Source organism: Grampus griseus (genome assembly GCF_964374135.1).
Source record: "Grampus griseus genome assembly, chromosome: 20".
NCBI lineage: Eukaryota > Metazoa > Chordata > Mammalia > Artiodactyla > Delphinidae > Grampus > Grampus griseus.
This window is the reverse complement of record NC_139014.1, coordinates 22647456-22675193: the sequence shown is the minus strand read 5'-3', so window position 1 is coordinate 22675193 and position 27738 is coordinate 22647456. Positions and strand designations below refer to the sequence as shown.

At 36.4% G+C, this 27738-nt stretch overlaps 1 protein-coding gene across 1 annotated transcript in view; it reads left to right on the top strand.

The window, feature by feature from the left end:
- The window catches only part of SKAP1 (src kinase associated phosphoprotein 1), a 274732-nt gene that overhangs the window by 76297 nt on the left and 170697 nt on the right, over window positions 1-27738 (top strand). The window contains exon 4 of the mRNA XM_082679184.1: window positions 1229-1345. Coding sequence (XP_082535310.1) covers window positions 1229-1345 — 117 coding nt within the window. The remainder of the gene's footprint in view (window positions 1-1228; window positions 1346-27738) is intronic.

Below are 27738 nucleotides of genomic sequence, written 5' to 3'. Positions count from 1 at the left end.
ACAATAAACTCCATGGTTTATTTTTAAAGTCCTATATCTGCAGGTGTTCAACTCAGTTATGGACATCTACCTACCATTGAGCGTATGTAGAAGAGTCTAGATATGATCATCTAATTTATGGAACGAGAAGGCTACCGTGATTCGCTTTTAATCATTTTATATACTCCCTATCCTTCTAGTTTAATTGTAGGAAATAAACCTTTAAAGTGAGGCAATTCAGATTCTATGTAGGTTGTTGTTTGGTTTCACTGCTCCCTAGTTGAAATCCAGGGCCAAAACTCTACAGTGTTTACTGAGATTAGCACTGCCGATTTCCTTTGGAAATTAGTATCTGAGGTAATATTAAATTCAGTTGAAAATCCTCTTTTCAAGTTTGTGAAATGAACTGAGCAGCTGTTGGTGTCCTTTTATCAGCAGACTGTACCTCTGTTTGGGGGATTTTAAGGAAAGCCATTTGCAGTGCATAGCCTTTTCTTCTGGTTTCTGAATGAGCTAACATCTTCCTTTAAACCTTTTAAAGTATCACAATAGCATGGGCCACTTCTACAAAATATAATCCAGTGTATGTTGAAAACACCCAAAAGAGATTAGCATTGTTTTAATTGCATAACTCGGTATTGTATATATATTGCCTTTCATCGAAGCCATTTTACAGAACAAATATTACCTTCATAGGGCTTTTGGAATTCCTAAGAGCTTGGCTGCATAGGCTGTAAACGAGAATTGTAAAGAGAACTTCCTTAAGATTGCAAAACAAGTAGCGATTGAAATTGGAATAGTGCAGCTTCTAATTTTACTTCTCTTATTTTTCAAAAAAGGAAAGAATATTGACCTTGCTACATTATATTATGTATAGAAGTTTAACCCTTTATGTAATTTATTCTATTTCATTTGGAAATAGAGGCATTCAGGGTAAAGGTTGTAATTAATGGGATATTTATATAGCTATGTTTTCATTTTAAGTGTGATGGAGAAGTTTCTTTCTGTGGCAACAGTTCTCCTCATTTTAAGCTAACAGTTTCTAAGTTCTAGTTAGTTAGCCGAATGGAAAATTTCCCATCCAGGTAGGTTGGTTCTTGAATTTATTTATGTTTCTCCTGTGTTAATGGATAGTGGCCACGTCCATCAAGTAAAATATACATATTTTTTGGTGAATACCAGAAGGAATCTACAAAGACTTTTATAAAGATGTCAAAAGTACGACCTTTTTTCTTTTTTTGTCCCTCAGGGGGAGACCAAGCTGAAAATTACCTTGGACAGGACAGCTCCGATGATAATCACAGTGGAACTCATGGCCCTTCTCTCACATCAGATGCACCGTTTTTGTCAGATTATCAGGATGAGGGTGAGTGTCATCTTTCTGGCTTTAGGATAACCATACTTTTATGCTTTTTGTCCTGGGGTCTTTGCCTTTGGTCATTTTCAATCCAGCAGCCTTCAGAAGGTTCTCTGTGTTGGTAAACACTAGTTCGCAAAGAACAATTATTTGTTTCATTATAGTGCTGATCCTCCTAGTAATTCAATAGTTCTGAAGTTAATGTACTTAGGGAAACACTAATTCCATATTGGAGCGGGAAGACATCATTATTGATCTTTCTATAAGAACGGTAGCTGAAAAGCTAAGAGGGCATTTTAAGATTGCAGAGCCCATCTTACCATTCTTTCAGATTTTTTAGCTTCACTGAGTTTCATGAGAATTAGAGCTTTCATTTAATGATTATTAGTTTATTGATTTATTGTGGATTATTTGAGACCCTTGAGCTTATCATATTATAATAAGATATCATTTTTACCCATGCTTTCACATACCTCTGACCATATTGGTGTTGCTCAAGGGGAAGGGAAAGCCACAAGAACCATAATGCAAATCTTCCTGGAGCATCAATTTTATTTGAAGATTTGGGAATGGGAAGAGTTAAATAATTCAACCCTTATAAACATTATATTAGAAACACATTGCTATGTAACAGAGTGGAATGAAAATATATATGAATTTTTAAGATACATGAATATAAAAGTTTTGGCGTGGTGGCTGCCAGTTTCTGGCTCAGGCTCAGCTATTCCAGGGGTGGGAGGTTCACAGTGCCTCTTCTGGCATTTGGCCGCTTGACCAGAAGGTTTGATCATCACTGATACACACTTATCTTATCAAAGTCTCTCTTGTGCCTTTGCAGTGTGGGTGGGGGGGGAGGTAGAAATGCTACTAAACTGAATATTAAATTGAAAGCTTATTATTCACTTAGGGATTGGGAGTAAAGTTGGTAAATTATTCCTTATTTTTCTTTATTAGTCTGTGATCTTTCTATTTATTTTTCTTCCAAATTTCCCTCCAACTTTGGCATTTTCCAAGTGTTCATAATCCCTACCTTCCCTTCTCTTTCTAATTTATCACTAATTCTTATTTCATTTGGCCCTTTCAGTGATTCATATTTTCTCCCTTTCATTGAATTGATAACCACCAAATGAGAACTATGGATTCAGTCACACAGAAACAGTGTATTTTGCTTGAGCTTTGTGTACTAGCACAATTAGTAATACCCAAGTTTTAGAAATTGGGCCTTAATGTGAGATCTGTATATTGGTTCAGGTAAAAACATTGTTTGGATTGAAAGCTTAATAATTACATTGGTAGCTGATTAATAATTATAGAAAATTAACAGTGCAAAACATTTTAAAAAAATCAACCTTTCATTTGTTTTTGATCAATCTAATGCTTGACAGAATTAGAACAATAGTACCTCATTAATGCATAGGTCACTTATTTGGTATTTCCAACTTTCCCAAACACAGCTGAGAACACAATAAGTAAGCCAGAAAGACCTCTAAGTGAAAATAGATGTTCCTGAGTCCCAGGTTAACATTTGTGTACCTTACTCCTGGAAAAGCCTCTGAGGCCCTCACTGGGGATTCCTCTTCTTACAAATGTCTAACCATTACAGTGTTTTGATTTCTCAGACCACACAGTAGAGTGAAGCATCCAATTAGAAGAAAAAGTACTGTAAAGGCATCAATTAACAAATAACATTGAGGAAAGAAACACGAAAACAATTAAAATTTGTTATAGAAAACAAAATCTATAAATAAAACTTTTTTTTTTTTTTTTGGCTGTACCACATAGCTTGTGAGATCTTAGTTCCCCGACCAGGGATCGAACCTGTGCCCTCAACAGTGAAAGTGTGGAGTTCCAACCACTGGACCACCAGGGAATTCCCACAAAATTTATATAAGAGCTAAAATAACATAGTAGCCTGGGGCCATATTGTACTGGAGAGAGAAATGACCCAAACTCTCCCCTAAGAGCTCAGTACCTTAATAAGATAAAACTTTTAGCTAGCCTTTATTGAGCACTTACTATATACGTTGCATTTGTGTTCTAAGTACTTTGCACTTATCATCATTTAATCCTCAGAACAGCCCTAAGAAGTAGGTATTAGAATTATCCTCAATTTACAGATAAGGAAACTGAGACCTAGGGAAGTTAACTTACAAACTGAGACCTAGGGAAGTTAACTTATCTAAGATCGAATAGCTAGTAAGTAGTGTTACCAGGATTTATGTCTACACAGTCTTGTTCTAGAACCTCTGCTCATAACCACTCTGCTATCCTTACCACTATCCTTATCTAAGTTATCAAAAAAGATGAGGGCTTCCCTGGTGGCGCAGTGGTTGAGAGTCCACCTGCCGATGCAGGGGACATGGGTTCGTGCCCCGGTCCCGGCAGATCCCACAGGCCATGTAGCAGCTGGGCCCGTGAGCCATGGCCGCTGAGCCTGCGCGTCCAGAGCCTGTGCTCCGCAATGGGAGAGGCCCGCGTACCGAAAAGAAAAAAAGATGTATTCATATTCCAGATATTTTGGTTAAGACTGTATAGATACACATAGTATGTTTAAAATATTTTCATTAAAAATAGTTGAAATTAAAGAAAGTAATTAGTGTTGAAAGAGGTAAACCTATTACCTGGAAAATTCCATAGTGGAAACTTTGTTCCATAATAGTTCCCCAATAGTATTTTTACTTAATAGATTTTTATTTTCAGTTCTGTGCGTACAAGTTAACAGAATTCCCAAAGTGACACTGTCAATGGTAGAGGTAGGAATAGACTTGTTTGTGTTAAAAATTTGACTGTAGGATGATGAGATAATGTTTAAATATGAGTTGCTGCAAAGCATTGAATCTAGCACAGTGCCTGAGTGCCTGATGCATAATAGGCACAATAAATGTTTGTTTCCTTTCCCTGAAAAATAAAGATATGTACATTTCCTGTGAAATTAAAGAGAAGCTTATAAAGATGTTAAAATTTTAAGTAAACTTTATATCCTATTTAACTAGTTTGCACCATTATGGAGAACAGTAATACTTGATATGCTATTTATTCATTATTTTAACAAAAACTTATTTAGAGATTATAAGGTAATAGCAAGGCACTGTGCTAAGCTGTTAGTGAAATAGGCAGTAAAAAGTCAAACACAGTCCCTGCCCTCATGGAGCTGTCCGTCTCATTGGGAAAACACACTATTAACAAGTTGACAAATGGACAAATATAAAGTCAGTGTCTTCACTTGCTGATGAGACAGCTAGGGTGATCCTTTAGGAAGAAAAGATTTTTCTAAAATTTTCTTTGTGGTGACATTATTTTAGACTTTTGGAATTTTTATTTTTATTATAAAAATGAAAGGCCACTGTTAAAATATTTCAGCTTTGTTGCTTTCCACCTCTAGCCAGAGCAGTGTCCTAAACGAACAGCAATGCAAGGACACACAGTCTGACCCATTTGCCCATAACTCCAGTGATGAGAAGCAGTAACCATGGTACATGTCGTGTTTGGGTCACGCTTTTGTGAAAACTACAAAGAGCTCTAGAAGAATATAGAAACCTGGCCAGGTGCACTGCATAAAATAAAAACCAAGGTTACAAGCTAAACCATGCATAAAAATGAGAGCATGTTGCTACCTAATCACAATTCCTTCTCTGCTTCCTTAGTAAGTGCTGTCAGTCTCAGAATGTCAGGCTATAGCCTATGGAGAGACACCTACAAATAAGAGCATAACCCCATCATTAGGAGTGAAAACTTGCTAACAAGTAATAATATTTAGATTTATAGACTTAGGAAGGCATTGTTTCTACCATATTGAAGGAAAAAAATTTAGTATGAAACATTCAGTACAATAACTATACAAAAGCCAGCCAACTCTGAAGCTCAAGATCTGATTGCTTTCATCATCCAAAATGTACAATATATTTTAATGTGTCTATAAATTTATTTCATTAGTATTATGAAGAACCCCCATGTACATACATTTTTTAAAGATGGGTTAGGGAAAATGATTGTTCTATAAAAGGGTATAGTAACTCCTTCTCGAAGAAAAGGAAAAAATAAAATTATTTTATAAGGGAAGAAACCTAAAATCTATAATATTGTATTATGTATCATGTATTATTACATTCTAATTAAAGAAAAGGTGATGAATGGTATTGGGCAGATATGTCTGGGAAGAAGTGAGAAAGAATGTTTTTATAATTTATTTTTACATCGGGATGTTTAAAGGTTAGAAAACGTTCTTATTCTCCAGCAAAATAAAAAATAGAATTGGAAAAGTAAAGACCTGTGATAAATGAAGAGCCTTTATTGACCAACTTATTAAATGCTACTTGATTTAAAAGAAATTTTAGACCTGTTAATGTACCAGTAGTGGCCATTTACAACTCCGTGCCTTTTCTGAAAGATACATTAAAAAACAGAATATTTTGAAAATAAAGAGAATCAGTTTTTTATGGCTTTATTTTTAGCACTTTTTAAAAACATTTCTCTGCTTTCAACTTGGTTCTGAAATAGAAGTCAGTTTTGAATTTAATATTATGAATAACAGACTAGCTTTTGTTGATCGTTGTGTGTTTTATTTCTATAATAATAAAAACAGGAATAAGAAATTATTTTAATATCTTCTCTGAGGGGAAGAAGAATATATTTTAAACAAAACTTTTATTATTCTGAAATTAAAATGAAAGTTTAATTTATTGATTAGATTTTTGTGGCTGGAATTCATGCTTGTCTTAAGTTTCTTTGTACCAAAATTAGAATCTTAGAGTCTGAGAGCTGGAAAAGATGATGGTCATCTAGTAACAGGAGCAATTTATTGAGCACTTACTATGCTGTACTGAGTGCTTTTCGTGGATTATCTCATTTAATTCTCAAACCAGCTCAGAGAGGAAGGAACTGTTATCCCCATTTTACAGATAAAGAAATTAAATGAATTGGCAAGGATGACATGCCTAATCTATGGGAGGTAGTGGGTGGGGGTAGGATTCCAGTAGATTCCAAAGCTGTTGCTTTTTGAAGACCTCTGATTAGCTGGTTGTTTGACTTCTGAAACACCCACTCTTATGGGCTTTATGTATCATTCTCTTATTGCTTTTATTTCACCGAATATAATGTTTATTTAAAAATAAATGTGTTCAAAGGTAATTATCCTCTAAAAACTGCTTTAACTGCATCGTGCAAAATTTGATATGTACTAATTTCATTATAATTCATAATTCCATTCTAAGTATTTTGTAATTTCTTTTGATACCCTTTTTAACCTATGTGTTATTTAGAAGCGTTTTTGTGTGTTTCTTCCTGGTTTTTGTTTTGATTTGTTTTGTTTTAGTTTCTAGGGGTTTCTTAATCTGCTTTATTTATTTTTATTTTTCTAATTTTATTATGTAAGAGCCTAAAAACATAATATATGCTATTTATATTCTTTAGACTTTATTGAGACTTCTTTTGTCGCCTAGTAATAGTTTGTGCTTATGGGCTATGTGCATTCTGAAGCATTCATTGAATACACTCTTAACTATTTCTATACTTGTAAATAATGTTCTTCAGATCTTTTGTATCCTAGCTTTCCTTTTATCTGCTGGAAAGCTTGTGTTAAAATTTCCAATTATAGTTGTAGATTTATCCATTTTTTCCCTGTTTTGTTTTACATTCTCAAGGTCATGTTTTAGATACTTATAAAGAGGTCTAATTATTTTAAAAGGTTTCCTCTTATTGAGCTGAAATCCTATCGCTAGAACTTCTGCTAATTAAGCTAGTTTTGCCATCTAAGTCTACTCATAGCACCCCTGATAGAGTTTGTATTCAATGAGGATAAAAAATGTTTGTTCACAAGCCAGTTTGAGACCCCATTGCTATGAGTTGTGTATAAGGCCTGATTTTACTGTATAAATTATATTGTTTCACAGAATAAATAAACTGTACTTCTTACAATGTTTACAGAGGTATGTGAATTAATGGTGCAGTGATTAGTAGTAAGTGACCTCTCTGATCAGGTAAACCATAGGCTGAATGCTGCTGACAGCTTTGGAGGAATATGCGTGTGTTTTATGGCTGCTTTACTTGGAATGTTAAAAACCTATTGCAGGCTCAGTCATTGGTACCCTGGTAGGTTGAAAGAGTTAATGGCTTAAAAACAGCAAACCATTTGCTTCCTTCTCACTGACAGGGTCAAGCCCATTACTTTCTTCGTGTGTATTTTTCTTAAATTACACAAACTATATGAACATATTTAGAGTTGTTAATTCCTTTTTATTCTATTATATGGAGATAACGAAAGTGACTCAGATAGTCCCTCTCCATATATGATTATGTAAATAAACATACATACATTCAAACAAGCATTTATCTCATTTTCTTTTTATTCTTCAGACACTTGCTTTCATCTTCGTTGCATGCAGGTATATTTTTCTTTAATAAAGGCACATGACTCCTGTCACCCCTAACAGAAGTTATATCCATGTGTTTAGAGTACACACTGTGGAACACAAAACTGATTTCCATGTCTGTGTTTTGAGGGCCAAAGAACAAATTCCTACTGTAAAACACATACTTTCATGAGCATGGTAGATTTCTGAACAAGTTTCTGTTGGCTCCAGGTGAGTCCATCAGATTTCAGATCATTGGGAGAAATTAAGGACTCAATGGTGAGTTAACTGTGATAAGGGTAAGTAAGCTGTCACTCAGGATTGCAGTGGCCTCCTTCATGAAGATAAATGTCTTATTAGATCTAAGACATCATGTCGTTTATATAGTCTGGTATAAATCACAGATGAAGATGACAAACTAGGTATCAAAGTTGACAGTAATTTATATAACTTAAACAAATGATTACCAAGGATTATACATGTTTTGTGAAGAATAAGAAAACAATAACAATTATCTGTCTATGAACTACCCATTTTTCATTCTTCAGCCCAGCATGTTGGGCTGTTGGTGCGTGTTTAAACTCTAATGTTCTGTCCAGTGCTCAGTAAAGCACTTTCACGTGTGTTGATGGTTGGATATCTTACATAATGCTTCTTTCACTAGGAAAAACTCCTTGCAAATTTAACCCATGCTTTAACATTAAAACCATGGCATTTTAGAGATGGAAGAGACTTGGTAATCACCTGATCTAATCTCTGTTTTACCAAAGAGGAAACTACATTTTTAAAAAGGCTGAGTGCCTGGTCTTATGGTCAGCAAGACAGAACCAGTACAGAAACCAGGACCTGGCTGTGGCCTCCCCTGACCCATACTATGTACCTCCCCTCCCCTGCATGATCTCAGCATGCTTTTCAGTGCAGACCCAAATAGCTTTGCCTGACTATGGGCCTTAAGCTATTTCTCACAAGTTTCAGTTAAGTCCTTCAGACATGTGTGTCTCTCTGGCCTATGTATGTTCTTTTCTTCTTCCCAGGATGATTTGGAAGCACTATATTTTATAAAGAATTTCAAAGGGCTCCATAAAGCTAACAATTATAACTGTGAACAGCATACAATTAGTTATTGAATTGACACAGAACTAATTCATTATCTTTTTTGGCCTTTTTGTCCATGTTATAGATTTTAATATACTGCCAATAAAGAGTTAGTTATTGAATACCTATATTGAATACCTTTATTCAATCATGAGTTTAGAGGCTGTGCGGAGGATACAAAAAGAAATAAGATGTGATTCCTTTCCTTAGTGAGCAAATAATCTAGCTGAAGAGAGAAGACTAGACACCCCCACTATAAAATATATGGTACATAATCACAAGGGCTGATTTTCAGGGACAGAGTTTTCAGAAAAAAAACCAACTGGTTGGACTTGCAGTGGTTTGGAAGAAAGTCAAGATAAGATTTGGCCTGTGCTGTAGCCAAAGTGTTTTTAGAAATCTTTTCCAGACTGGGAATATGAGCAAAAGTCCATTCTTTGAAAGGTCAAACAGTTTTTGAGCTTCCACTATAATTAGTAGTGAAGTAACGGTGGCCATCTTTAAATGCAAATAGTTGATTTTTAAGTGAGTGATTTGGCTGATGAGATTAAGCTTTTTCATATTGCCTCAAGTATTCTTTGTTTCTCTCCAAATTCTAAACTAGTCAGTGAGTGTAATGGTAATATGAAAGCCCTAGAATATGATTACTGAAGTTGTTAGTGTGGTCATTACAGTGGTGGTAAAATGATATACAGTGGTTTGGTTGCTAATGTAGTATATTTATCTGATTGATATATAAATGAGTCAGAGGCAGATCATCCTTCTTCAAGCCCCAAAGCCACTGACCATTTTTATCTCAAAGTTTAATATTCACTTAAATGTGAAGGAATTTTGTTTAAGCATAAAACTTTCAGGCCAAGTATATAGATACATATACTTAATTTATATAAGTATAAATTTATACTTAATATATATTATGCTTTATATATATATTTTTAGCCATTTCTTCATGCTTTGGTGATCTTTGTTTTTCTACTAGCCATAAATTCTTTTGCTTTATCATAGAACTCTGACTTTTCAAGTGAAAACTAAATGTTAGTAATGCTGTTTAAAACAATGCTGCAACCTGTTAATCTAGAATATTATTGTCTACTAGGGGAAGATTGTTGAATTCACAAGCTATAATTACACTTATGGTCTACACTGACTTTCTGACTTTGAGTGACAGTCTTTTTTATGTTAGGTCCTAAGTAGCTTTAACCCAGATACATTAGCCTAGTGGGAAAGAAAGATTATACAAAGTGGTTTCTCTGACTTGTAAAATTGGGATTTATAGGGGAGTTGTTCCTTCATGGAAAGTTTTCACTTATAGAAGCCTTTAGCCAATTATCTGCAGACCCATTTCTATGAGCTGTTAGGATATAGCTTATATGGTATGGTATATTTTAATGGAATGCTCTAAGAAATAAACATCATTGTCATAGTTAATTTCGCAATTACGTTATTTCATAATAATACTCCAGATTTTGTTTTAATCAAAAAAGCATAGCGTTGGGGCTTCCCTGGTGGCGCGGTGATTGAGAGTCCGCCTGCCAATGCAGGGGACACGGGTTCGTGCCCCAGTCCGGGAGGATCCCACGTGCCGCGGAGCGGCTGGACCCGTGAGCCATGGCCACTGAGCCTGCGCGTCCGGAGCCTGTGCTCCGCAATGGGAGAGGCCACAACAGTGAGAGGCCCGCGTACCGCAAAAAAAAAAAAAAAAGCATAGGGTTAACTGGGATCATGAGTGCTCCTTTCTACAAATGACCATTATCATCATTGTAAGACATTTATGAACGCCCAAGAACATAGTTGGGCCTAGAGATTGTCACAGTTTAGGGAAAAAAATCACTTGAGTTATCTAATCTAGCCCTTCTGATGAATTCACATCATTCTTACTAATATCTCATTTAATTAATTATCAAATATAGCCATTATGCTCTGTATTCTTCCTTTGCAGGACATATTTCCCACCCAACTATTATTACTAATTTATTCTTCATGTCTAACCTAAACTTTTCCTTCCTTAGTTTCAGGCCGTTGCTCTTTTCTGTACCATCTTCCGAGACTGAATAATTCCCCTAATTCATTTATATTGTTACCTTTAGAAGATACTTAAAGACTGTGAACATTCATCCCCAGAGTCTTCACTTTTCCAAACTACATAAATTTCAGTTCCCTTAATCCTTACTTCACTTTGCCCCTGTAATACTCTCCAATTTTGGGGCATTTTATCACATTCCTTGATATTTTCCATTCCCAGGGCATCACCTAACCAAGAAAGCTGCCTTTTGGGGAGGGAACCACTAAAGTGTAAAATCTCATATAAACCACTTGGAAGATGCCTAAGTGTTTATTTGATGTTGGTGTTGGTGATCATCTGGTGGGCATGCCAGTGTAGTGCTTGCTTTGGCATATGTTGGGATATATGTGTATTTTAATGCCTTAATGTATTATGGCCTGTTGTAATTGAATGTCTATAAAGTAGCAGTTAAAAGGGTTTTATAGACCTTAGAAGAGATTAGAATTCTCTAGCCCCCTCTTGTGGTAAAAGAAAATACAACTTTTGAGCTTTTCTGGATTGTTTTGTTGTAGTTGACTTCCAAGGCTGAGATACATAAGTTCTCAACATGGGAGCATATGGAATGAATCCAAGAATTTAAAAATTATATACTATTACATATAAAAATTATATACATACATATATATATATATCCAAGAACATACTCACACTCAGATCTGAGAAGATACTGTTCTTTTATTAAGGCCCTAAAACCTAAAAGATATTACTTTCTTACAACTATCATTTCAGTATATTCTTATTACACAAGTCAGGAGGAGGACAAATAAAACCATAATCTTGAGGGGTTTATATTCCTAAATAGGTAAATGAGGGAGGCTTGAATATGAATTTTAAACCAAATTTACAGGTATTTTTTTCTTTGCCATTAAAAATGGATATTGTTAGCATTTCTAACAGATATCCTATATCTCCTATAACAAATTAATTTTACCAGCTTTGTAATTTATTATTGTAACATGCCTTCTATGAATTTCAGATATATATAAATGTCTAGTAAATAGCAAACAGATGAAGGGAAGACTGAACTGGTACGCAAATGAGTTCATGCGTATTGCCTATGGAAAAAATTTCTACATGTAGCACAAAATTATGTTTGTTTTTCTAGGAGGCCACTAAAAGTAACACTTCTGTTCTGCCTTGGAATAGTTGGTCTACAGACAAGAACCAGTGAAGAGTTGCTATTAATATACCTTACATGGCAATCCAGGAGGTGAAAAGATTAAAATTAGACACTGCCCCTCAGTAGTTTTTTTTTAAAGCTACTCGAAAAACTTGAGTAATGGTTAAGGTAGGCTGCCTTTATGCTCAAGCCACAGTCTAATGAAAAACATGGGGTCCTATTTAGCAGTTCTGAGAACTTAGAAATAAATTTGAGACCATGCTTTGTTAATATTAAATTTTTTAGAAGAAAATATTTAATATTATGCTAATTGAGGAAGTACAAGAGAAGAATGCCATAGACATAGCAGGACAAAATGAAAAAGGGTTGGTCACAGGTGAAATAAGTGAGAATAGCATAATGATTTAAATATTAAATAGGAAACTGGTAGTTTTGACTGATTATCTTTTTTCTCCCCCGCTTGAAGAGATGATATTGGTTATTTTTTTTCAAATAGGGAAATTAGTTCACTTTATGTGCTTCTCCCTTAAGACGTATGAATAAAATTTTATTCTCAGCTATTTGTTAATTTTTAGTATTGGTACTCCTCTGAACACCTGAAGACAAAATTTAACAAACCTAAAGATGAAATCCCTTAATAACAAAGCATTTATGGATCTTCATAGGAAGAGTCTATCTTTTCCACTTTTTACAAAACAGTAATTTGACATAAAATTTTTGAGATTTATCTGTAATCAGCTTAGGTGATCTTATACACCCCTATTGCCTGATCTGTATCAGGTTTCTCAGGCAACTGCTGGATCTGATTTTTTTTTCATGTTAAGGCTGTACTTTTCACGAGATAGACTAAATTGTGGACTTTCTTAAAACCTTTGGAACATTCTTATGTGAGTAGAGATGCGGAAAATGGTCCTTAGTTATACGTGTGTATTTCAGTTGATTTGGTCATCAAAAAATTGCGACTGATCTTGGATACACATTCTTTGACTATTGATTTAAAATTAAGCATATATACTTTCACAGAGCTCAAGTGTACCTTTCTTACTTTGAGGTAAGTCTTTACTTGGCTATTGGAAAAAGATTCATTTTAGAAAAATTGTTTATGAACTCAGATTTATTAATCAGTTAAAGATTTTTATTCTTTCTTTTAGCATTAAAATTAGGGAGATTAAAATGACCAATTTCTTGGATAGTTACAGTTAATAACATTATAATATAGAAACTGTTGGCAAATATTTGACTTTGTAGCTATAGGGAGGTGTCAGAGGGTTTGCTGGAGTGTCATGGTCATTGTCAAAGTGTAGGATAGAAGAGATTTTCCTAGAAAGCCAAACTTTCTAGGAACTTAACAAAGTTCTTGTTAAGTGTCTTACTATAAATAATTATTATTTTCCTTATCATATCATTAAAGCTGAAAGTAAGACAGATTACATATTTCTTCCTTGCTTTTTCACTCTGTATGTGCAAGTGCCTTCAGCTGCAAAGAAAAATTTCCTAAGGAACACTAGGGCAACTCAAGGAGCTCGTCATGTGAAATCCTTTGCACGTTTGTTTCTTCAAGAATAACAAATTTATTTAAATTTGGTAGTGTTGTTTTTAAGCGTTTCTCCCTTAATTTGGAATTCTTTAAAATTCCCTTTTGATTTAGGATGAGACATAAAAAGGAGCCAAAGAAACTTCTTACTGTCTTTTTCACTTGTTCAAATCCTGCTTTTCAAAAAACCAACTTCTCACTGCTTTTATATTTTTTCCATGGATAGATTATCAAATTATAATTTAACTCTAAATATATATTAACTTTTTAAAAGGTATGTTTCGTTTAGTGTTACGAGACAATATATATGGCTTGTCTTACCAGTGGAAAAACATTTTACAGCTATATAAGAAGTCCCAGCTTTATCTAAATGAGAGAGAAAGGTACATGCATGAATAATGACTTTGCATATCGGGTGCAAAGAAACTTAGAACAAATTTTGGAAAGGTTGATATTAATTCCAGTTTAGTTAGGAAGGCTAGGTTACTCCACTAAATATACATAGTAAAACTAAATGCAGACTAACTTGCAAAGGTACATAAATTTATAAACTTAGGATGTTTACATTTTATATCTGATGGTGGCCTTCCTTCAGCATTTTTGTTGTTTCTTATACTCTTTTTGTTTGTTTTAAGAAGTTAGTTAAGGAAAAATTGCTGGAATTGCAGAAGTAAATTCTAACAGTTGAGTTAGTAATTACAGCGCATTTTACAGTTCCTTATGATTGTTACTAGTGTTGCTGTTATAACAGGTACAGTATGAATCACTGTGCAGAGTGTTGCAGGGATCCTGGTCTAAGCGCTACAGAGACCAGACCTAGGTAAAAACTTTCACAACTTTAAGTTTACTTTTCCTATGTGGAATAGGCAAAAACTGAGTTCTGATTTAGTTATAATGTTCTTTAAACTCTTACCCAAGTTATCACTGACAACAATTCTAACATATTCCGTTTTTCAGTCCAAATGATATAAGACCATATTGAGTATGATTTTCAATATATGGCAAAGGTATAAAATTAAAAAGAAGTTTCCATAAAATTTTTTGCACACTCTGCTAAATGAATTATTGAACTTCCAATAAAGACTTTTTTTAAACTCTAAAAAGCGGTGTGGGTTTTATTTTTCCCTCAATCCTTTCAGCTCTCATAAATGTCCCCATGAAAGCTATATCCGCAGGGTTAGAAAAGAATATATTCTATAATATTTACCCGATCAGGAAGATTTTTAAAATGTGGCATCTCAGTGTGAGATATTGACTGAGGGGGCTGGCAGGTTTACTGGCCTGGCAGATACAGCAGGTTAGCAGTAAATCCATGTGGTAAAAAACCCCTGAGAAGTTTTTGATTAAGAAAATTTTACTATCCTTTTAAAATGAAATATGCTGGTCATTTTTTAAGTGATAAAAGCAGATATTTTATGTTGTTGTCTGAGTCAGATTCTGAAATATATTTTAATGAGTTTGTTGTATGAAAGTTCCTGGATTTCTAAGATGCTAACTTAAATTATCAGTCCATAGTCCAGCATATCCAGATAACATGTAAAAAGAAATGATAAAAATAAGCTTATTCAGCAAAAATAAAAATAAAATTTTACATCTAAAGCTAGAAAACCTGCATTCAGACAAGAGTTAATATTGTTATTCTTTTATAAATGTTATCAGTGACTTAGAGATGTAATAATATTCTGAACTCTGCTTAATGGTGAAATTAAAGAAAAATATTTAAAATAACAAATGTAATTTAAAATATTTGTAGTTTCTAAGAGCAAACTAAAATTATGAGGTAGTTCTTTTAGTGCATTACAGGTTACATTTCTACTTAGAGTCAATGAGAGCAATAATTAATTTAAAACATAATGTGACGAGACTCTGTTAAGTGATAAACAATTTTTTTGGGAAGATAAATTTAGAAATAATATTTTATATAGAAGTTCACCATTAAAGTTTATAATTTATTGAGAATTAAATTTTGAGGATGGTGCCTGCTCCCTCGAAAAGCCACATGCTCAATGAATATATTATCTCCCTCCTCAGATGTTTCATTAACAAGTTCTTGAATTTTACATAAAAGCTAGTGTTTACAAAAATAAACTCAAAATGGATTAAAGACCTAATTGTAAGGCCAGACACAATAAAACTCTTAGAGGAAAACATAAGCAGAACACTCTATGACATAAATCACAGCAAGATCCTTTTTGACCCACCTCCTAGAGAAATGGAAATAAAAACAAAAATAAACAAATGGGACCTAAGGAAACTTAAAAGCTTTTGCACAGCAAAGGAAACCATAAACAAGATGAAAAGACAGCCCTCAGAATGGGAGAAAATATTTGCAAATGAAGCAACTGACAAAAGATTAATCTCCAAAATATACAAGCAGCTCATGCAGCTCAATATCAAAAAAACAAACATCCTAATCCAAAAATGAGCAGAAGACCTAAATAGACATTTCTCCAAAGAAGATATACAGATTGCCAACAAACACATGAAAAGACGCTCAACGTCACTAATCATTAGAGAAATGCAAATCAAAACTACAGTGAGGTATTACCTCACACCGGTCAGAATGGCCATAATCAAAAAATCTACAGGGCTTCCCTGGTGGCGCAGTGGTTGGGAGTCCGCCTGCCGATGCAGGGGACACGGGTTCGTGCCCCGGTCCGGGAAGCTCCCACATGCTGCGGAGCGGCTGGGCCCGTGAGCCATGGCCGCTGAGTCTGCGCGTCCGGAGCCTGTGGTCCGCAACGGGAGAGGCCACAACAGTGAGAGGCCCGCGTACCGCAAAAAAAAAAAAAAAAAAAAATCTACAAACAATAAATGCTGGAGAGGGTGTGGAGAAAAGGGAGCCCTCTTGCACTGTTGGTGGGAATGTAAACTGATACAGCCACTATGGAGAACAGTATGGAGATTCCTTAAAAAACTAAAAATGGAACTACCATGTGACCCAGCAGTCCCACTACTGGGCATGTACCCTGAGAAAACCATAATTCATGTTTAAAAAAAGTCATGTACCACATAGATGTAGAGGATGGACCTGAGGACACGTGGAGGGGGAAGAGTAAGCTGGGACGAAGTGAGAGTGGCATGGATATATATACGCTACCAAGTGTAAAATAGCTCGTGGGAAGCAGCCGCATAGCACAGGGCGATCAGCTCAGTGCTTTGTGTCCACCCGGAGGGGTGGGATAGGGAGGGTGGGAGGGAGACGCAAGAGGGATGAGATATGGGGATATATGTATATGTATAGCTGATTCACTTTGTTATACAGCAACAACTAACACACCATTGTAAAGCACTTATACTCCAATAAAGATGTTAAAAAAAAAAGAGAGATCTATGTCTCAAATTGATTTCTGGTTGCTGTTGAAGAAGAGTTATGTGTCTACATACCCTCCCAAATTAAACTTAATTTTTAAAAAAATCCTCAGCACCACAGTAACAAAACCTGCTCTTTAACTCACCGAAATCCTCTGTTCTACCCCACAATTTCAGGAAGAGGCAACTAAAACAATCAGCATCTTTCTTCACCTAGATAATGCTTTCTCTGCAGCTAATAGTTCCTTGTTCATCAAGGAAACAAATGTGCGCGGAGGTGGCATACTCTTCACCCACCACTCTTTGTTCTAGGGTCCCTCAGACTGATTATATCAGCCCCAACACTGACAAATATCCCCCCAAACTTTAACACTATGTTAAGTGGAATTATGACATTTTAAGGTTACACTCCCTTGGCTGAAGTTTGATTGTCTCTGAGAGATAAAGGAATTGTGCTCAATGATAACAGAATCCTTGCCACGGAATAATCCTCGTTATTGAACTCCTAGCTCTCTTTATTTGGTTACTTGGTCACTCTCTGCCACCCCCACCAACCCGGGGAATGACTAGATGCTAAACTGGTGATTCACCGCTCTCCACCAGCTCCTCCAAGGATATTTTAGAAAGACCCACAAGCATTCTAGCAGATGAAGGAACACGACATAGCAAGCAAATGGAACAACTCCTTGAAATGTGCTCTCACTTGGGGAGTACTAACTACTAGAAACAGGAGAGACTCAGTTCTTGTTTGACCTTCTCCTGGCAGCATGAATTTGTAAGAGGATCTAAGGATACACAATGCTTCCCTTCTCCTTCCCCCAGCCCTCCAATTTTTCATGCATGCATTTAATCTCTGTTTTTTAAAAAGATGTGATTTTTTAAGTTTTTCTATGGAGTTAGAAATTTCAGACTTGCTGTCTGGGCAAAATTTTAAGCTGCAGCCTTTGTTGGTGACAGTGATGGTGACAGTTCTTTACGCCAATCTCTGCAGTTCCAATCCAGCATGCCACTCCATAAATGCCTTTGTAGTAGTAAAAACTACTGAGTAATGGTAAATTAAAGACTGTCTGATGATTGTGAGTACTCTCTTTTTCCCCCATATCGTATAAATTTAAGAGAACTGTTGTGAGTGGAATTGATAATACCATAGAGAAAAACTTTAGTTTAGCTGCATTGTACGAATAGCAGAGAAAGCCCTATTTAGGGAAAAGTGTTTAAACAATGCATAACATCATCCCTCAAAAGATTTACTAGCCAGACCTTCATCACCAATAGCAACAATCACTTAGTACGCAACTATGCTGAATACATGGCATTCTATAAGGTGAATTAATAGTACCTGCTTTCTATAATACATTTATTGAATGCGTACCGTATGCCAGACATAGTATTTGACATACATTATCTCTAATCATCATTACTACTGTGCAGTGTAGGTATTATTGTTCCCATATTACAGATGAAGAAACTGAGCATCAGAGAGATTAATTTGCTCAAGGTCCTAAGATAATAAAATGGCAGAGGAGGGTTTGAATAAGTCTCTATACATCCAAAGCCCATAATCTTTCCAAGATGCCACACAGCCTCACAGAAAAGGAAGTAACCTTTGCAGTTACTTCTCCAGATACTTGTATACACTGCTAAAAGGAAAACTTGGAGATTCTGGAATTACTTGGGAAAGCAGTAGTGTATTAATGGCTACCATTATTTGAGCACCTACCCTCTGGCAGGCATTGTGCTAGGCACTTACACAGTTTCATACAGTCACCTTTTAATTCCAATATTCAAAGGCTAAAGGGTGTCTAATTTCAAAGCTCATATTTCTTCCACATTGTCTTCCAAGATTGTGTAGAAGAGGGAGAGGGAAGGGGCTGTGGCACAGTGCTGTCCAATAAACTCTCTGCAGTGATGGACATGTTCTGTAATATTTGCCCTGTGTATTTAGAATAGCCACTACCATTTGTAACTACTGAGTACTTGAAAATGTGGCTAGGGGGGCTGAGACTAAGGGAGTTCCCTGGTTGTCCAGTGGTTAGGACTCCGCACTTTCACCACCGAGGGCGCAGGTTCAGTGTCTGGTGGGGAATCTAAGATCCCACAAACCACGTGGTGAGGCCAAAAATATATATATATTTTTAGTTAATCTAAATGGCTTCATGTAGGGGGGTTGGGACGATTGGGAGGTTGGGATTGACATATGTATACCCCTCTGTATAAAACAGATAACTAATGAAAACCTACTGTTTAGCACCGGGAACTCTCCTCAATGATCTGTGGTGACCTAAATGGGAAGGAAATCTAAAAAAGAGTGGATATATGTATAACTGATTCACTTTACTGTACAGCAGAAACGAACACAACATTGTAAAGCAACTATACTCCAATAAAATTTTTTTTTTTATTTTAAAAATTTTTAAATAAATAAATAAATGGCTTCGTGTAGCTAGTGGATACCATATTGGAGGATGAAGCTCTAGAATAATGGCTACTTCTTAACCAGGTAGTCAAGACAACCTGAAAATAGTATTTCAGAAACTTCTTGAAAGATGGATTGGATATAAGTTGGGTGGGCAAGGGAAGGAAGAAAGGAAGGCGCAGGCGTTGGCTGTGGCTGAGGAGAAGGTCAGAGATGTGAGGTAGGTGAATAGGCAGAAGGACCCTCAAGTAACTTTGCGTGAGAAGCCCAGAGAAAACAGGACGTGGAGGGAAAGAGGGAGTGACCTGGCAAAGTGCTTTGAAGAAGAGCATTAGAATCCATTAATGGATTTGCACAGGTTGAAAGGTAAATAAAAATCAGCATTTCTTTTCAGTATTCACCCGATGTAAATCATTACTCAACATTTTGATAAGTGGCTTTGGAGTGAGTCGTTTAAATGGTACTGTGATGTTTGTGTATGCTAGATGCTTACAAGCTCTCATCCTGCAGAACTCAGAGCTCCTGAGTCATAGGGCTATAATATAAGTTTCCGGGCAAGGCTGGGAGGCTGTCATTTATTCCTTCACAAGTATTCATTAAGTCAATAAATCTTCTTGCTTTGTGTCAATGCCATATCTAACCTTTCTTAAGAAATTAATTCTCCAAGACATTTAAAACTTTTTATTATAAAAGTATTTAAGCCCCTGGTGATGAGTAATGCGGACACTAATTTGTTTACTTTTATGGCACTTTACAGTTTAAAAATCTTGTTTGAATGTGTTGCTCCATTTAACCCTCACAGCAATCTCATGAGGTGAGTGGTATCTTTGTCTGATAAGTGAGGAAACTTGAGCTTAAAGTTTGTCTGGAATCATGCATCTCACATGTAGCAGAGCTGGAGCCCAGACGGGAAGCTGGGCAACTGCAGGGTCTGAGTTCTCCGACCCCACTCTCTCCATGGTTGTTCATAGCCTTCACTCCTTCTGCAGTGATAAATACAGACATCCCTGTGAGCTGTGATACTTTCATGTATGGGTTTCCATTTTTCAAATTAAGAAACTGAGGCACAAAAAAAGTCAAACATGAGTCATCAAGCCTTTGGGTCCAAATGCCGATTTGCAGGGGAAAAGGACAAAAGAACATGTTGAACTGCCCCGCAAGTACACAATTAGCAAAGTGCTGACAGTAGGAAATTCTAACAAATATCCTAGATTTTTCAACGGATTAAATTATAAGGAAAAGTAACGGATGAAGGACAACATGTAGATTAAAAGAGATTTACAAGAAAATTTTTTACGTGGGCAGGATTTTTGAAAAAATTAAGGTGCAGATGCAGTCGAACCCTAATCTGAAAACCATGATTTATTTTCTGGTCTATCACTTAGTCTCTTGAACTTTATGCTTTTCTGTACTTATACTGAAAGAGTGTTCCATTAGTTTAATATTTAGCGATCACTTTGGAAAATACATAGTTAAATTTATTTTTAAAAAGAAGAAGAAATAAGCAGTAGTTGCTCTTTTGTGTATTGACCCTAATGGTTCATTCTGAGTGACTATAAACCCTTTGCCCATTCAGTTTTCTTATCACACACCTTGTGTTCATCACTTAAAATGGTTCTTTGGAAAGAAAGCATTTTGGATTGAAGAGCTTTATAATAAGTTCCTAGTATTCTGTAAATCCTGATAATGCTCAAGCTTATGGTCATCAGAACAAGGAAAAATCTAGAAAAACAGTGAGGAGAAACTATTGGACATATTAATTTCCTGCTCTGCATTCTAATCTACAATCAGTATAAGAATGAAAACAAAGATTAAAAAAATGATTTCAAACATAAAAGGAATGCACTTATACTGTGAGCTATAATGTCCAAGTATTTAAATTTGGTCTAGATAAACCATTTAAAACAAAATTAGTTCTTCACTCACAGTTTTGAGTTCTTCACTCAAACTCCTGCTGAGTTTGCAGGAAATAAAATTTTCCATGGGACTTCCCTGGTGGCGCAGTGGTTAAGAATCTGCCTGCCAATGCAGGGGACACGGGTTTGATCTGTGGTCTAGGAAGATCCCACATGCTGTGGAGCAACTAAGCCCGTGCACCACAACTACTGAGCCTGCGCTCTAGAGCTCATGAGCCACAACTACTGAAGCCCACGCGCCTAGAATCCGTGCTCTGCAACAAGGGAAGCCACCTCAATGAGAAACCTGTGCACCACGATGAAGAGTAGCCACTGCTCGCCGCAACTAGAGAAAGCCTGCACACAGCAACGAAGACCCAATGCAGCCATAAATAAATAAAATTTTTTTAAAATTCCAGTGAGAGACAACCTTACAGACTCTATTTCCAATAAATTCTAAAGTTCTAGAAGATTGAAGAGCTTGAATCATTTGACCTGTAAAGTTTCCCACAAGCTATGATAGTTCCTGCTTTTATCTTCTTTTGTTTTTATCTTCTCTTGTTGCCCTGGCTTTGAAACAAATGCACTTATCAAGGTTTCAAGAATAATATGGGACAGGAAGATTTTGACAGACATCCTAATTAGTCTGACCCATACTAATATAAACAAATGCATTTCCCTCCATTATTGGGACAGTTTTAGAAAGAGCAAGATGTACATACAAACATGTTCATATTTTGTGTTGTTTATAATAAAGGTGGAATTATTGATGCTTTACCGTCTTGAAAGGATTGCAAAGTGTTATAACATTAGTATAACATAATGTATTTAAATTTCCCCATATTCTACTTGTTTTTCCTTCCATAAAGATTACTCATTTGTAGAGACGTGGATGGACCTAGAGACTGTCATACAGAGTGAAGTAAGTCAGAAAGAGAAAAACAAATATTGTATATTAACGCATATATGTGGAATCTAGAAAAAATGGTACAGATGAACCTGTTTGCAAGGCAGAAATTGAGACACAGATGTAGGGCACAAATGTATAGGCACCAAGGGGGGAAAGGGGGGTGGGGGATGAACTGGGAGATTGGGATTGACATATATACACTAATATGTATAAAATAGATAATTAATGAGAACCTGTTGTATAGCACAGGGAACTCCACTGTACAGTAGAAACTAACACAACATTGTAAAACAGCCATACCCCATTTAAAAAAAAGTTTACTAATGAACACTTCCCACTAAATTATACTTTAAAAATCCTGGACACTTCCCATTTTTGTAACACCTGTGGATTCTTGTACAGCACATTTTATCAAGAATTGAAATCTGAAAACAAGCTTGCAGCATTTTCTGTAGGAAAACACGGGTAGTTCTGGCATTCATCCAGCAAATGTTTGTTGGTGCCTTGTGTGTGTCATACACAGCCGGGCACTGGGACTATGGCAGTGAATAAGACATGACCCTTCCCTCCAAGAAGCACACGGTCTATTTGGAAAGACAATATTTGAATGAGTAATTTGACTGCTTAGTAGTAAGCACGTTTTATATATATATATATATATATATATATATATATATTTTTTTTTTATGAGGAACATAAATGTTGTTATGAGAGCACAGTGGGGGGAGCAGCAACTACACCTGGAAAGGAAACTGGAGCTCAGGGAAGGTCTCTCAAGGATATTTGAATTATGTCTTTTTTTAAATTTAATTTATTTATTTTTTTGGCCACGACACGCAGCATATGGGATCTTCCCCCACCAGGGATCGAGCCTGTGCCCCCTGCACTGGGAGCACGGAGTCTTAATCACTGGACCACCAGGGAAGTCCCTGAATTGTGTTTTAAAAGATCAATAGGAATTTATCAGGCTGACAAAGGTTGTGCAGCAATAAATGAAAATACTCAGTATTGGGCAAAAGTGTAGGAAGTAGCCACACACTGCAAGTGGGTCAATTGCTTAGTACAATCTTTCCAGAGGTAAATTGGGAGAAAATGTAACAAAAACCATAACTGCAAATGCCTTTGACTTAGTGATTCAATTTTAAATGTACTTTAAGAAAATAAATGTACATAAAGATGTTTAAGGATGTTCATTGCAGACTTGTTTATAAAAGCACAAAATTGAAAACAGGTTGAGCATCTAAGCTACTCCCATACAGTGGAATATATACAACCATTAAAAGTAATGTTTATAGAAGAATATTTAGTGACTATCAAAAGGAGTTTATACTTTAAGTGAAAATATAAGGTTATAAGACAGCACATACCATAAACTCCTACTTTTTGAAATATATGTATGCCATATGTGCATAGAAAAAAGGCTGTACTGTTCTTCATCAAAGTATTTTTGACATGCTTTTATTTCTAAATTTTATGTAGTGAACATGTATTATTTTTAGAATTAAAAATAAACAATGAAAGTTATTTTTCAAAAATCTTGAAAATGTGCAGAGCTCTAGGCCCAGAAGTTTCGTTTCTAGGAGTTTATTCTAAGGAAATAAACCAATATAGCTCCTAGAACATCAAGTAATTGGAAACAACCTAAATGTCTAATTACATGGGATTAGTTTAATAAAGTGCGGTACACCGTATGATGGACTGCAGTACAACCATTAAATATCATGTTGTCAGTAGAGGAGTCATTGTTGTCATAGGAAAATATTCATGATGAATGAAAGGGAAAAAAGTCCACATGATGGACTGCAGTACAACCATTAAAAATCATGTTGTCAGTAGAGGAGTCATTGTTGTCATAGGAAAATATTCATGATGTATGAAAGGGGAAAAGCAGGATACAAAACAGTATGGAAAGGGCACATAACAAAATGTTAATAGTGGCTTTCTCTGGGTTATGATATTGTGGGTGTTTTCTCCTTTGTACGTTTCCCTGTTTCTTAAGTTTGCTGGCTTGAGCATGTTACTTTTTAAAATTAAAGGTCACTGTTTTTTGGGGTTTTTTTTTGCGGTACGCGGGCCTCTGACTGCCGTGGCCTTTCCCGCTGCGGAGCACAGGCTCGGGACGCGCAGGCTCAGCTGCCACGGCTCACGGGCCCAGCCACTCTGCGGCATGTGGGATCCTCCCGGACCGGGGCACGAACCCGTGTCCCCTGCATCGGCAGGCGGACTCCCAACCACCGCACCACCAGGGAAGCCCACTGATTTGTTTTTTTTATAATGAGTGCACTATTATTTGTGACATTAAACAAGCGTCGACTAACAGCTGAGGACACACAAGAGTTCACAGCGACTTGAGTACATATAAGGAGCAAACATCAGGCACAGCATGTGTTTGTAAAGGGCTAGATGTCCTATAAAATATGCCAACCAGACCTGGGAAGACTATTCCTCCTGTCCCTGGGACAGTGTTAGAGCAGTAGATGCCCAACACCCATGGTCCTATTTGGAACCTGCCTTCGCTCAGCATCATCCTTCTCATCCCTCTTTTTGGTCCAGGCCTTCATATATATATATAGGTAGTGATAATGCCTAATCCAACTCTGTGTTCTTCCTCTAGCCTCCAGCATCTGGCATGGTACTTTTCACATAGGAATGCTCAATAAATGCTGGTTAAACAAATTTTAAAATAAATTAATTAAAAAATAAAGGTCACAATGCTTTCTATCATAACGTTTCCAGTTTTGTGCCCAGAGCAGTCCATTAGACTAATGTCTTTAAGGATCACTTTCTAATGATCTAAGTGAGAAACTTTTCTTTGGTTTTAATTGTTGAATATCCACAGTCCACTAAGTGTAATTTGGATTCTGTGAGTAAAATTTCTTGGTTTTTTTCCCAGTACTAAAAAAAATTAGCTAACACTCAGCTCCACTGGATCTCATCTGCCGCTTTTCTGCCCAGTGATTGATGCAGTCTTGTGAGATTTTTCTGCTGTTAGGCCACATGAACCTGATTTCTTTTTCTCTAGCTTTGTTTTACTGTTGCCTGAAAATGTAGCAATTTCACTATCTTCCTTCTTCTAAGTTGTGACAGGCTCTACTTATTGTGTATCAGCATCCATTTCACTTTATTTCTTACTTGCAGAACCCTGATTTTGTCCACAGTAGCCATGTACCCAGCTGAAAACACTTGCCTTGATAGACCTGCAGTTAGGTGGCCAGGAGACAGAGTTCTGGCCGTGAGGGTGTAGGGTGAAGTCACTAGAGGAAGTGTTTCTTCAAAAAAGAAAAAGCAGAGGAAGCCCTTTGCCCCTCTTGTCTTCGCCCTTGCTTTTGTCCCTTTACCTTCTTCCTGCCTGGAATACAGACTTGTTGCCTAGAAGTGTAGCAACCATTTGTACAGGGATGTTGTGACTTGCCCTGGTCACAGCCAGTAAGTAGCAAGACTAGAAGAACATAAATGTCTAGGCCACTCTTTCTATTATACCTTGAGTGTAATTATTAGTGAACTTCCCTTTATTATAGATTTTGAGCTAATTTCCCCATCCCCTACACCCAAATGAACCGCGTTTAAAATGAAAGGGGTCTAAATACATATGCATACACAAATATGCATAATTCAGCAAACATTTCAGTGCCTTCCTGTGCAAACTCTGTGCCAAGAAGTAAAGGGGAGAGAACAAGACTATCCCTGCCCTCAAGCAGCTTACAAATAGTTCCATATGAAAATGTACTGAAGGTAGTCTGTGGTAATTCTGTAATGCGGGAAGAGAACAAAGGAGTGTAAGAGTCACCTTAAGTGGGAAATTCTGCAGAAACTTCAAGGAGCCTTGAAGTACAGTCAGCAGTTAAAAATGAAGGAAATGTAACTCTAGGTAAATGAGGATACATGAGAAAAGATATGAAAGGAGACTTTCTTGGGTAGCGTGGAGAGGCTGGGCTGGAGCATGTGCTGCACAGGTAGGAGCAAGAGGAGACAAGTCTGTAAAAATAATTTAGGTGTGGATTGTGAAGACCATGTTTAAGTGTCATTTTGTAGGTGGCAGGCAGCTATGAAAAAATTTTTAATCATGAGTTTACATGGTCAGATCTATGTTTTGGGAGGAAGGGAACATTAGAGACAAGGTTAAGAAGCTCTTGCCATGGTGTTGATGAACAGTGGTGAGGACCTTTCCATGTCACTGGCATGGGGGAAAGGAGAAGGATGGATTGGAGAGAGCATTTTACCTCTACAAATGATGAAAGAGGAGGACGAACTAGACCCCCAAAATCATTGTTGAATATTGTTCCCTGAATATCTTTTAAAATAGGGTGGCTAACTAACCATCTATCTTGAATGAGTTACATATTTATACCTAGGAAGATAAGGAATTGGCCCTAATGATTTCTTGAGGAACCATTTCCTGCTTTTGGGTAAATGGAAAACATGTACAAGTGTGTAGCTCCTTCTACAATCTGGTTGGATTATTGATTATCTAAGTCCCTTGCTTTTTTCTCTCCATCCTGTTGTAGACTGCTAACTATATTACTGATTATTATCACAACCTCAAAAGAAACAAAAGCAAACAAACAAACTGGAGAAATTCTGAGATCTCACACGCCAAGGTTCTCATTATCTCGATGCCTGCCATTGGTTTGGGTGGCCTAAGCCTGAATACACAGATTTCCACTAGAAATAGAAAACATTAGATGTGTAATGAGTTCAATAATCACTGTTTTCTACTCCTCCCTGGCCATCGTGATAACAGTTGAATAAGTTTTTAAATATCTGTGAATTTCATTTATTATTGCTCTCCCCCCCAACTTTATTGGGGAATAATTGACAAACATAATTGTATATATTTAAAGTGTACAACATGATGATTTCCTATACATATGCATTGTGGAATGATAACCAAGATCAAGGTAATTAACACATCCATCACCTCACACACTTAAATCTCAGTCTTTCTCTTTTTTTTTCTTTTTTTCTTTTTTTGTTATTGTGAGAATGCCTAAGAGCAATTCTCAGCAACTTTCAAGTATGCAATACCACATTTTATTATTGCTCTTTTAACTACTATTATTGCTGATAAGAAGAAATGCTTGTTTGCTAAGAAAGTTTGCATTATTTTTCCTTTCTGTGTTTCCTTTCTTTTCTATACTACAGTAACTATTACTATTTTTACAAGTTACAAAGTTCATCCCCAATAATTTATTTTTATTTAACATTTATAAGTTTGCTGGGCACTAAGAGTGTCTACCATGTTATGGGTTTTAAAAATTTATTTATTTTATTTATTTAGTTTTGGCTGTGTTGGGTCTTGCTGTGTGCAGGCTTTCTCTAGTTGCGGCGAGCGGGGGCTACTCTTCTCTGCGATATGTGGGCTTCTCATTGCGGTGGCTTCTCTTGTTGTGGAGCACGGGCTCTAGGCATGCAGGCTTCAGTAGTTGTGACACGTGAGCTCAGTAGTTGTGGCTCGCGGGCTCTAGAGCGCAGGCTCAGTAGTTGTGGCGCACAGGCTTATTTGCTCCACTGTATGTGGGATCTTCCAAGACCAGAGCTCAAACCCCTGTCCCCTGCATTGGCAGGTGGAGTCTTAACCACTGCACCACCAGGGAAGTCCCTGTTACGGGTTTTAATAGCAACCTTATTTCTGGGATAGTAAAGGAAAATTTTGCTTTTGAAAGACATCCTTGTCTAGAAATCAATTTAATTTTAAGGTAATATTATTGATT